Below are 12,507 nucleotides of genomic sequence, written 5' to 3'. Positions count from 1 at the left end.
TAGCATCTAAATATCATTAAATCACAAGTCCAAGACACCAGATGAAAGATACAGATCTTGTGAATAAAGCCACCATTTCAGATTTTTAAAATGTTTTACAGGGAAGACAAAATATGTAAATCTATTAGCTAAACACGTTAGCAAAATACACCACTTTTCTAACTCCATCAGTTTCTTACTACTTCAGGTGCTATCACCAATTCGGCTAAACTAAGATATTGATAGCCACTAACCAAGAAAAAACCTCTTCAGATGACAGTCTGATAACATATTTATGGTATAGGATAGGTTTTGTTAGAAAAAAGTGCATATTTCAGGTAGAAATCACAGTTTACAATTGCACCTACCATCACAAGACGACTAGAATTACTATAGAGAGCAACGTGTATGACCAATTTACTCTTAATAAAACATTTCATAAGAATAGACAAAGCATAGCAATGGAAAGACCCAGATCTTGTGATTCCAGACAATATTTCAGATTTTCTAAGCGTTTTACAGCGAAAACACAATAAATCGATAAGTTAGCATACCACATGTGAAAACGTTACCAGAGCATCGATTCCAGCCAAAGAGCGCTATAACGTAATCACCGCCAAAATATATAAATTTTTTCACTAACCTTCTCAGAATTCTTCCGATGACACTCCTGTAACATCATTTTACAACATACATATACAGTTTGTTCGAAAATGTGCATATTTAGCCATACAAAACCGTGGTTACACAATGAAAATACTAGGAAATCAAGCCTCAAAATGTCTGACTTCATCTTTCAGAGTGATCTAGTTTAATTGAAAGCTAATCATATACTTGACTAAAAAATACAGGGTTGACAGGAATCGAAAGACAAATTAGTTCTTAATGCAATCGCTGATTTACATTTTTTAAATTATCCTTACTTTTCAATACAGGTTGCGCCAAGCGAAGCTATAGCAAACAAGATGGCGACATAAACGTTTAACCTGTTATGGCTGCAAGGGAAATTATTGAGTAGCCAGAAAAAAGGTGCCCATTTCAAACGGCCTCGTACTCAATTCTTGCTCGTACAATATGCATATTATTTATTACCTTTGGATATAAAACACCTTCTAGTTTCTAAAACAGGTTTAATTATTTCTCTAAGTGAAACATAACTCTTTTTACAGCCCATTTTCTGGAAAAAGTGAATTTTCCAAGAAGCTATGTCTCTCTTCAAGATACTCTCTATAAAAGGCCTTGGCACTTGGGACTGTACAAACACGTCACACATCTTCCCCTGGTTGTCATGCGGAAGTGAGAGAAAAAAGGACTTGATTATCTCTGTCAGGGACTGAAAGGAACCTCTTTGAGTGATAAGTGCGCACTTTATAATTTTTTCTGGGCGCGAAGTAGGAACTGGACCGCGCTCCTGGAAAACACTCGTTATAGGTGAATATGACCTCCAGCTTCGATTTTCTTTGATACATGTCACAAAATCATCCTAAAGTATGTTTTTTCAATATACTTTAATTATATTATTGAAATTTATTCTGGACTTTAGACGTGATGCGACGCAAGAATTTTGTCAAGACGGAGAGGTTAGCATGGCATGGCCAGTGTGTCATGCTAATTCAACAGGGACATCGTTCGTTCTAGGTCCAAATGAACACGGTTCTGAACAAAGGACCCTTTGGAGAACATTCTGATGGAAAATCAACAAAGATAAGGACCCAATTTGGGATGCTTTTTCATATATCTGTCGAACTGTGCTATCGCTAGCGTTTGACTAGAATCAATGCTGCTGTGTGCTAGCTATTGTAGTAAGCTAATATAACGATATATTGTGTTTTCGCTGTAAAACACTTCAGAAATCGGAAATATTGTCTGTATTCACAAGATCTTTCTCTTTCATTAGCTATCCACCATATATTTTTCTGAAATCTTTTCTGATGTGAAATTAGAAGTAGACGTTGGTGTCTGTTTTCTCTGGCTACTGCCGTGCGATTTCTTACTGTAGCTATGATGGTAGCAGTAATGTAAAACTGATTTATAGCTAAAATATGCATTTTTTTTGAACAAAACATAGATTTATTGTGTAACATGTTATAGGACTGTCATCTGAGGGAGTTTTTTCTAGGTTATTTAGGTTAGTTCTAGGTTAGTTAGGTTGGCTTTGCATGCTAGCTGCATGCTAGCTGCATGCTACCGGTGCTGTGAAAAATATGTCTCTCTTTTTGTATTTGGTGGTGAGCTAACATGAATATATGTGGTGTTTTCGCTGTAAAACATTTAAAGAATCTGAAATATTGTCTGTATTCACAAGATCTTTCTCTTTCATTAGCTATCCACCATATATTTCTCTGAAATGTTTTCTGAAGTGTAATAAGGTAGTTGACGTTGGTGTCTGTATTTTCTCTGGCTACTCCCGTGCGATTTCTTACTGTAACTATGATGGTAGCAGTAATGTAAAACTGATTTATAGCTAAAATATGCATTTTTTTTGAACAAAACATAGATTTATTGTGTAACATGTTATAGGACTGTCATCTGAGGTAGTTTTTTCTAGGTTATTTAGGTTGGTTCTAGGTTAGTTAGGTTGGCTTGTGCATGCTAAATGCAGCCTACTTGTGCTGTGAAAAATGTCTTTCTGTCTTTTTTTATTTGGTGGTGACCTAACATAAATATATGTGGTGTTTTCTCTGTAAAACATTTAAAAAATCGGACATGTTGGCTGGATTGACAAGATGTTTATCTTTCAAATGCTGTATTGGACTTGTTAATGTGTGAAAGTTAAATATTTTACAAAAATAGATTTTGAATTTCGCGCTCTGCACTTGGACAGGCTGTTGTCATATTGATCCCGATGTCGGGCTTGCAGCCTGAAGAAGTTAACATTTATCGACAGAAACACGATTTATCATCATAAATTGTTCTTACTGTGAGCTGTTCTTCCATCAGAATCTTGGGCAAAGAATCCTTTCTTGGGTCGAATCTTCTTTTGGTCGATAGATGTCCTCTGTCCTTCGAAATATCCACTAACGATCGAACGGGACCCCGAAACGTGTCCAAAGTTTCAGAGTGCACAACAAAGAAATTCCTCAAAATCGCACTAAACGGATATAAATTGCTATAAAACGGTTCAAATTAACTACATTATGATGTTTTTAACAACTATAACGACTAAAAACATGACCGGAGAAATTTCACTCTCTAAACAACGATTTGGAAGGAGGCAGGTCTGATGTTCATCTTGCGTAAAACGCGCGAAGGGAAAAGACTGTACTTCCACGTCTTCTTGTTTTATAGTGGCTCTGATTGCGCAATCGAATCCATTCAAAACGTGATGACGTACTGACACCCAGAGGAAGACGTAGGCAGTGTCGGTTTCTCTATAGCATCTACTGGCACCTTAAAACCGATCCCAGATCAGGGGTAAAAATTTCTGAAATCTGACTCCCTGTCAGGAAAAGTGATGTAGAAGTAGTTCTGTACCACTCAGAGACAAAATTCCAACGGCTATAGAAACTAGAAAGTGTTTTCTATCCAATAATAACAATAATATGCATATTGTACGATCAAGAATTGAGCACGAGGCAGTTTAACCTCTAACGAGCCTCTACCCCGGGTCCGGGATCACCCCCCATCCCCCCACACACTGATTAGCATAGCTAGCATAGCTTCACAAGTAGATAGTAGCATCTAAATATCATTAAATCACAAGTCCAAGACACCAGATGAAAGATACAGATCTTGTGAATAAAGCCACCATTTCAGATTTTTAAAATGTTTTACAGGGAAGACAAAATATGTAAATCTATTAGCTAAACACGTTAGCAAAATACACAATTTCTTTGTCCACCATTTTTTCTCTCCACCAGTAGCTATCACCAATTCGGCTAAACTAAGATATTGATAGCCAATAACCTATAAAAAACCTCATCAGATGACAGTCTGATAACATATTTATGGTATAGGATAGGTTTTGTTAGAAAAAAGTGCATATTTCAGGTAGAAATCACAGTTTACAATTGCACCGACCATCACAAGACGACTAGAATTACTATAGAGAGCAACGTGTATGACCAATTTACTCTTAATAAAACATTTCATAAGAATAGACAAAGCATAGCAATGGAAAGACCCAGATCTTGTGATTCCAGACAATATTTCAGATTTTCTAAGCGTTTTACAGCGAAAACACAATAAATCGATAAGTTAGCATACCACATGTGAAAACGTTACCAGAGCATCGATTCCAGCCAAAGAGCGCTATAACGTAATCACCGCCAAAATATATTAATTTTTTCACTAACCTTCTCAGAATTCTTCCGATGACACTCCTGTAACATCATTTTACAACATACATATACAGTTTGTTCGAAAAGGTGCATATTTAGCCATACAAAACCGTGGTTACACAATGAAAATACTAGGAAATCAAGCCTCAAAATGTCTGACGTCATCTTTCAGAGTGATCTAGTTTAATTGAAAGCTAATCATATACTTGACTAAAAAATACAGGGTTGACAGGAATCGAAAGACAAATTAGTTCTTAATGCAACCGCTGACTTACATTTTTAAAATTATCCTTACTTTTCAATACAGGGTTCGCCAAGTGACGCGATAACAAACAAAATGGCGAAATATGCGTTTAAAATATTTTGACAGAACAACGATTTATCATATTAAATATTGCTTACTTTGAGCTGTTCTTCCATCAGATTCTTGGGCAATGTATCCTTTCTATGTTGTAATCTTCTTTTGGTCGATAGATGTCCTCTGTCCTTCGAAATATCCACTAACGATCGAACGGGACCCCAAAACGTGTCCAAAGTTTCAGAGTGCACAACAAAGAAATTCCTCAAAATCGCACTAAAACGGTTCAAATTAACTACATTATGATGTTTTTAACAACTATAACGAGTAAAAACATGACCGGAGAAATATTGCTGGTTAGACAACGATTTGGAATGAGGCAAGTCCGATGTCCTTCACGCTTCAGGCGCGCGACGAGAAAGGGAGGTACCTCTACGTTTTGTTGATTTATAGTGGCTGTGATTGTGCAATCGATTCCATTCAAAACGTGATGACGTACAGACACCCAGAGGAAGACGTAGGCAGTGTCGGTTTCTTCATAGCATTCACTGTCACCTTAAAAACAGACTCCAGATCAGGGGTAAAAATTTCTGAAATCTGACCCCTGTCATGAAAAGTGCTGTAGATATAGTTCTGTACCACTCAGAGACAAAATTCCAACGGCTATAGAAACTAGAAAGTGTTTTCTATCCAATAATAACAATAATATGCATATTGTACGATCAAGAATTTAGCACGAGGCAGTTTAATTTGGAGACCAAAATATGCTAATGCGGAACAGCACCCCCTATAGTTCCAAGAAGTTAATTTGGAGACCAAAAAATGCTAATGCGGAACAGCACCCCCTATAGTTGCAAGAAGTTTTAAGCATCTCCAATCCAAAATTAAATCTAGAATCAGCTTCCTATTTCGCAACAAAGCATCCTTCACTCATGCTGCCAAACATATCGTCGTAAAACTGACTATCCTACCGATCCTTGACTTCGGCGATGTAATTTACAAAATAGCCTCCAACACTCTACTCAGCAAATTGGATGCAGTCTATCACAGTGCCATCCGTTTTGTCACCAAAGCCCCATATACTACCCACCACCGCGACCTGTATGCTCTCGTTGGCTGGCCCTCGCTTCAGATTCATTGCCAAACCCACTGGCTCCAGGTCATCTATAAGTCTTTGCTAGGTAAAGCCCAGCCTTATCTCAGCTCACTGCTCACCATAGCAGCATCCACCCATAGCACGCGCTCCAGCAGGTATATTTCACTGGTCACCCCCAAAGCCAATTCCTCTTTGGCCGCCTTTCCTTCCAGTTCTCTGCTGCCAATGACTGGAACGAATTTCAAAAATCCCTGAAGCTGGAGACTCATATCTCCCTCTCCAACTTTAAGCACCAGCTGTCAGAGCAGCTCACAGATCACTGCACCTGTACATAGCCCATCAGTAAATATCCCATCAACTACCTCATCCCCATACTTTTTTTTTTTTTTTTTTGCTCCTTTGCACCCCAGTATCTCTACTTGCACATTCATCTTCTGCACATCAATCACTCCAGTGTTTAATTGCTCCATTGTAATTATTTTGCCACTATGGCCTATTTATTGCCTTACCTCCTGTCACGCCCTGGCCTTAGTATTCTTTGTTTCCTTTATTATTTTAGTTAGGTCAGGGTGTGACATGGGGAATGTATGTGTTTTTGTATTGTCTAGGGTGGTTGTATGGTTTAGGGGGTTAAGTAGAGTAGATGGGTTTGTGTTTAGTGTAGGTGTCTAGCTATGTCTATGGTTGCCTGAATGGTTCTCAATCAGAGACAGATGTCATTAATTGTCTCTGATTGGGAGCCATATTTAAGACAGCCATAGGCACTAGGTTAATGTGGGTAATTGTCTATGTTGTACGTTTGTAGCATGTGTGTGCACTTACATCTATAGCTTCACGATCGTTTTGTTTCAGTTTGTTAAAGTGTTCGTTGCGTGTTTTTCCTTTCTCTAAAATAAAAGAGAATGTATTTTGCACACGCTGCGCCTTGGTCCACTCTCTCTCAGCAAGACGATCGTGACACCTCCCTTATCTTACCTCATTGCACACACTGTATATAGACTTTTCTGATGTGTTACTGACTGTATGTTTGTTAATGCCATGTGTAACTCTGTGTTGTATGTGTCGCACTGCTTTGCTTTATCTTGGCCAGGTCGCAGTTGTAAATGAGAACTTGTTCAGCAAACTGGCCTACCTGGTTAAATAAAGGTGAAAAAAAAAATTCAAGGTGTTTTTAAAAAGGTGTTCCCACATATGCTGAGCACTTGTTGACTGCTTTTCCTTCATTGTCCTGTTGAAAAACAGATGATAGTCCCACTAAGCGCAAACCAGATGGGATGGCGTATCGCTGCAGAATGCTGTGGTAGCCATATTGGTTAATTTGTGATAGTGGGCAGCATTTTCACTTTTGGATGAATAGCATGCCCATAGTGAACTGCCTCCTACTCTGTCCCAGATGCTAATATATGCATAGTATTATTACTATTGGATATAAAGCACTCTGAAGTTTCTAAAACTGTTTGAATGATGTCTGTGAGTATAACAGAACTCATATGTCAGGCAAAAAATTGAGAAAAAATCCAAACAGGAAGTGAGAATTTTGAGGCTGGTCGATGTTCAACTCATCGCCTATTCAATTCCCTGTAAGATATGGATCTGTTTGCACTTCCTACGCTTTCCACTAGATGTCAACAGTCTGCAGAACGTGGAATGAAGCCTCTACTGTGATGTTGAGCCGGATGGGAGGTGTTTCAGTCATTGGTCTGGCAGAATGCCAGTTCCTGGTCACGCGCATTCCAAACGATATCGTCTTGCTTTCCATTACTTCTAGAGACACAAAGGAATTCTCCGGTTGGAACGTTATTGGATAGTTATGATAACAACATCCTGAAGATTGATTCTCTACTTAGTTTGACCAGTTTATTCGACCTGTAATATAACTTTTAGAAGTTTTCATCCGAGTTCGCCTGCAGCTGCGCGAGCGTCTGGACATGTGCACTAAACATGCTAGCAAAAGTAGCTACTTAGACATAAGTAATGGAAATTATTGAACAAAACAACAATTTATTGTGGAACTAGGATTCCTGGGAGTGCATTCTGATGAAGATCATCAAAGGTAAGGGAATATTTATGATGTAATTTCGTTTTTCTGTTGACTCCAACATGGCGGAGAAATGTTGTTATATCTGAGCGCCGTCTCAGATTATTGCATGGTGTGCTTTTTCCGTAAAGTTTTTTTGAAATCTGACACAGCGGTTGCATTAAGAACAAGTGTATCTTTAATTCTATGTGAAATATGTATCTTTCATCAAAGTGTATGATGAGTATTCCTGTTATTAGATGTGGCTCTCTGCAATTTCTCAGGATATTTTGGAGGCATGTAAACTAAGATTTATGGATATAAATATGCACATTATCGAACAAAACATACATGTATTGAGTAACATGATGTCCTATGAGTGTCATCTGATGAAGATCATCAAAGGTTAGTGATTAATTTTATCTCTATTTCTGCTTTTTGTGACTCCTGTCTTTGGCTGGGGAAATGGCTGTGTTTTTTCTCTGGCTATGTACTGAGTTAACATAATCGTTTGGTGTGCTTTCGCCGTAAATCCTTTTTGAAATCAGACATGTTGGCTGGATTCACAACATGTGTAGCTTTAATTAGGTGTCTTACATGTGTGATTTCATGAAAGATAGATTTTTATAGTAATATATTTGAATTTGGCGCGCTGCATTTTTTCTGGCTTTTGGCCAAGTGGGACGTTAGCATCCCACATATCCCAGAGAAGTTAAGTGTGCCTTGAATTCTAAATAAATCACTGGCAGTGTCACCAGCAAAGCACCCCCACACCATAACACCTTATCCTCCATGCTTCACGGTGGAAACTACACATGTGGAGATCACACGTTCACCTACTCAGTGTGTCACAAAGACACAGCGGTTGGAACCAATAATCTTACATTTGTACTCATCAGACCAAGGACAGATTTCCACCGGTCCAATGTCCATTGCTCGTGTTTCTTGGCCCAAGCAAGTCTCTTCTTCTTATTGGTGTCCTTTAGGAGTGGTTTCTTTGCAGCAATTCAACCATGAAGGCCTGATTCACGCAGCCTCATCTGAACAGTTGATGTTGAGATGTGTCTGTTACTTGAACTCTGTGAAGCATTCTTTTGGTCTCTCTCTCTCTCTCTTCTCTCTCTCTCTCTCTATTTCTCCTCTCTCCTCTCTCTCCTCTCTCTCTTTCTCCTCTCTATTTTTCCTCTTTTTCTTTCTCCTCTCTCTCTCTCTTTCTCCTCTCTCTCTTTCTCTCCTCTCTCTTTCTCTCTCTCTCTCTTTGTTTCGCTCATCTCTGAGGCTACAGGTGTGTTGGCCCCTGGCTCACTTATTGTCAACAAAGACATAATTTGTGTGTGTGTGTGTGTGTGTGTGTGTGTGTGTGTGTGTGTGTGTGTGTGTGTGTGTGTGTGTGTGTGTGTGTGTGTGTGTGTGTGTGTGTGTGTGTGTGTGTACAGTGCATGCATATGTGTGTTTGGCTGCGTGACTGTTTGTGACTGTGTGTGTGTGTAACCGTGTTTTGTTTCAACCTGTGGGGATGACAGAGTGACAAGGTCATGAATATGGTGTGTTTAGCCAACAGCATGTTCACGTCAGTGTAGGAGGCCACTGTTTAACCTCAATGGCACCGCATGCTGTGTGTCTGTGTGGTTCTGTTTTGCCTCCATCTCGCATTGTCCCAAAAACACACACATACAGTGCCGTGGACGCAAGAATACATGACTCAGCTTAGCTCCACACAGCCATGGAACGACCCTCAACAGGACAGTCCAGGAGCCAGGGATAATCATACCATGGTTACCATACCATGGTTAACCACAGTAGAGCAAAAAACTGTGGTTGTGTGTGTGTGTGTGTGTGTGTGTGTGTGTGTGTGTGTGTGTGTGTGTGTGTGTGTGTGTGTGTGTGTGTGTGTGTGTGTGTGTGTGTGTGTGTGTGTGTGTGTGTGTGTGTGTGTGTGTGTGTGTGTGATTTAGTTCCATGTTAGAGCCAGAGCTTTCCAAGCTAGCCTTGTAGTGGTGGGTGGTGTGACAGCGTCACAACTGTTTCCCCTCTGTGATGTTGTACACACACACACTCCTCTTTGACGGATGTGTGTGACGATGTCACAACACACACAGGAGTAAGAAGGAGGGGGAACAACGTCAGAATACACACGCCACAGGGTCAGACCCTCTCTCTCTCTGACTCTCTCTGTCTGTCTGAGGTCTGTTCCCTCCATTGCGGCTCCAGTGACTGGACACTGGGGACAATAGTGGCCCATTTCCCATCCCTCCCCTGGGATCCCAGCCCAGCTGTGGCAATTCCAGCTGTGCCGGAAGTGAAACCAGACGTGCACGCAGCTCAGCCCTGACCACGGCCCAGTGACATCACAGCCCACACCAACATGCACATGTGTACGCATCACAGCCTCTGACATCACAAGCAGATGACAGACACCCGGAGATGACGTCTCAATGGTATTGACAGGACTGAGGCATTGTGGGTAGCAAATAGAATCTCTGGGAGTTTTTCCATAACAACTCGACACACACAGGTACACAGGAAGACTGGAGCTCTGCTTACACATATTGAGATGGACATACAGACAAATAGAGAGACAGACAGACAGACCTGGCAACAGCTATGAGTTTGAGACAATTAGAGAGCAGAAGGGCTGGAGTCCTCTCCCTCAACTATAATTGTGTGTGTGTGTGTCTGTGTGGTGTGTGTTTGTGTGTGTGTGTGTGTGTGTGTGTGTGTGTGTGTGTGTGTGTGTGTGTGTGTGTGTGTGTGTGTGTGTGTGTGTGTGTGTGTGTGTGTGTGTGTGTGTGTGTGTGTGTGTGTCTGGTGTGTGTGTGTGTGTCTGGTGTGTGGTGTGTGGTGTGTGGTGTGTGGTATGTGTGTGTCTGGTGTGTGGTATGTGTGTGTCTGGTGAGTGTCTGATGAGTGTCTGGTGTGTGTGTGTGTGTGTGTTTGTGTGGTGAGTGTGTGGTGTATGTGTGGTGTGACTCTCAGGCTGTGTTCCTTACTCCAGTGTTCCAGTGTGCTGTTTATCCGTGTAGCAGGTGCATATTTCATGTTCCTGGGAGAGAGCAGCGCGAGGCCAGGATCCTGGTTCCGGGAGCATGCATGGATAATCCCAGCTCTGTCGCTACGATGATCCGCACGCTGCAACGGTTTTCCACATGGAGGAACACGGCGCATAGGAGCACCAGGAACACCGGGGGGGAGGGCGTCGAGGAGGAGGAGGAGGAAGAGGTGGAAGAAGACAGAGAGTTGTTGTTAGCTCCAGGGCTGCCCTGTGTTTCTGAGAGATGAACAGGCAGGTAGAGGCTATGAGATCTGACAGCATGTTTCTGGCTGCCATCTGATCAGTCGAGCGTACAAGCAGCTTGCTAAAAGCTGGAGTGAACAGATTGTTTGGCTGTGTGTGAATGTGTGTAAACTAGTGACCGATAGCTGGTGTGTGTGTGTGTGTGTGTGTGTGTGTGTGTGTGTGTGTGTGTGTGTGTGTGTGTGTGTGTGTGTGTGTGTGTGTGTGTGTGTGTGTGTGTGTGTGTGTGTGTGTGTGTGTGTGTGTGTGGACGTGGACGTGTTTAACCAGAAGTCCCCACAAGAATAGTAACCAAACAAAAATTTGACGAACCGGGGAGATTTTGTTTGTCAAAAGCTGTTTCTAGGGGGTTTAGTGTTAAGGTTAGAATTACGCTTAGGGTTCGGGTTAGGTTTTTGGTTTAAGATTAGGGTTACGTAGTGTACGGGTTAGGGAAAATAGGATTTTGAATGGAACTGAATTGTGTGTCCCCAAAAGGTTAGCTGTACACGACGTGCGTGTGTAAAACGGGCAGATTTTCTTATCATGCTGAGATGGGATTCAGACAGATCTCCAGACGCAGCACCATACCAGCTCAAATCTCCCCAAGCCCCCTACCCCTCTTCCCCAAGCCCCCTACCCCTATTCCCCAAGCCCCCTACCCCTCTCCCCAAGCCCCCTACCCCTCTCCCCCAAGCCCCCTACCCCTCTCCCCAAGCCCCCTACCCCTCTTCCCCAAGCCCCCTACCCATCTCGCCAAGCCCCCTAACCCTCTCCCTCAAGCCCCCTACCCTTCTCCCCAAGCCCCCTACCCCTCTCCCCAAGCCCCCTACCCCTCTCCCCAAGCACCCTACCCCTCTCCCCAAGCCCCCTACCCCTATTTCCCAAGCACCCTACCCCTCTTCCCAAGCACCCTACCCCTCTTCCCCAAGCACCCTAACCCTCTTCCCCAAGCACCCTACCCCTCTTTCCCAAGCACCCTACCCCTCTTACCCAAGCCCCCTAACCCTCTTCCCCAAGCACCCGCCCCTCTTCCCCAAGCCCCCTACCCCTTCTCCCCAAGCACCCTACCCCTCTTCCCCAAGCCGCTACCCCTCTTTCCCAAGCCCCCTACCCCTTCTCCCCAAGCACCCTACCCCTCTTCCCCAAGTACCCTTAACCCCTCTCTCCCCAGCAGAACTGCCCCGGAGAGGTGACAGAGAAACGGAATGTCTCTTCACCCACTCCCTCCATCTCTTCCCATCTCACTTTCTCTCCCTTTCTCCCAAGCTGTCCGCCATCCCTGGCATCCCAACGCTCCTGTTTCAACATTTCCATCACAGTCTTCACCACTCACACTACACACCAGCTACTTGCCTCTGGGAAAGTTCCCAGAACATTTGTTCGGTCGCTACAAATGTTCTAATAACACAAAAACTGTCCAGTCATGCTGATGATTCTAGAATGTTTGTATAAAACATTCACCTGATGTTACAAGAACGTTTCCGGAACACATTTCATCTGTTCCTTAAAGGCTCTCAGAATGTTTCTTTATGTTAGGGGAACATTATGGTGATGTGCCAG

The 12,507-nt window shown here is 42.3% G+C and overlaps 1 protein-coding gene across 1 annotated transcript; it reads left to right on the top strand.

Annotated features, from left to right (window-relative positions):
- Window positions 1-11,498: 11,498 nt before the first annotated feature.
- Window positions 11,499-12,140, top strand: LOC139572550 (uncharacterized). The gene has a single exon (XM_071395262.1). The coding sequence runs from the start codon at window positions 11,499-11,501 to the stop codon at window positions 12,138-12,140; it is 642 nt and encodes a 213-aa protein (XP_071251363.1).
- The last annotated feature ends 367 nt before the right edge of the window (window positions 12,141-12,507 follow it).

This window comes from Salvelinus alpinus, chromosome 4 (assembly GCF_045679555.1).
Source record: "Salvelinus alpinus chromosome 4, SLU_Salpinus.1, whole genome shotgun sequence".
NCBI lineage: Eukaryota > Metazoa > Chordata > Actinopteri > Salmoniformes > Salmonidae > Salvelinus > Salvelinus alpinus.
The sequence above is the reverse complement of the archived record's forward strand: the minus strand, read 5'-3'. Positions and strand labels throughout refer to the sequence as shown.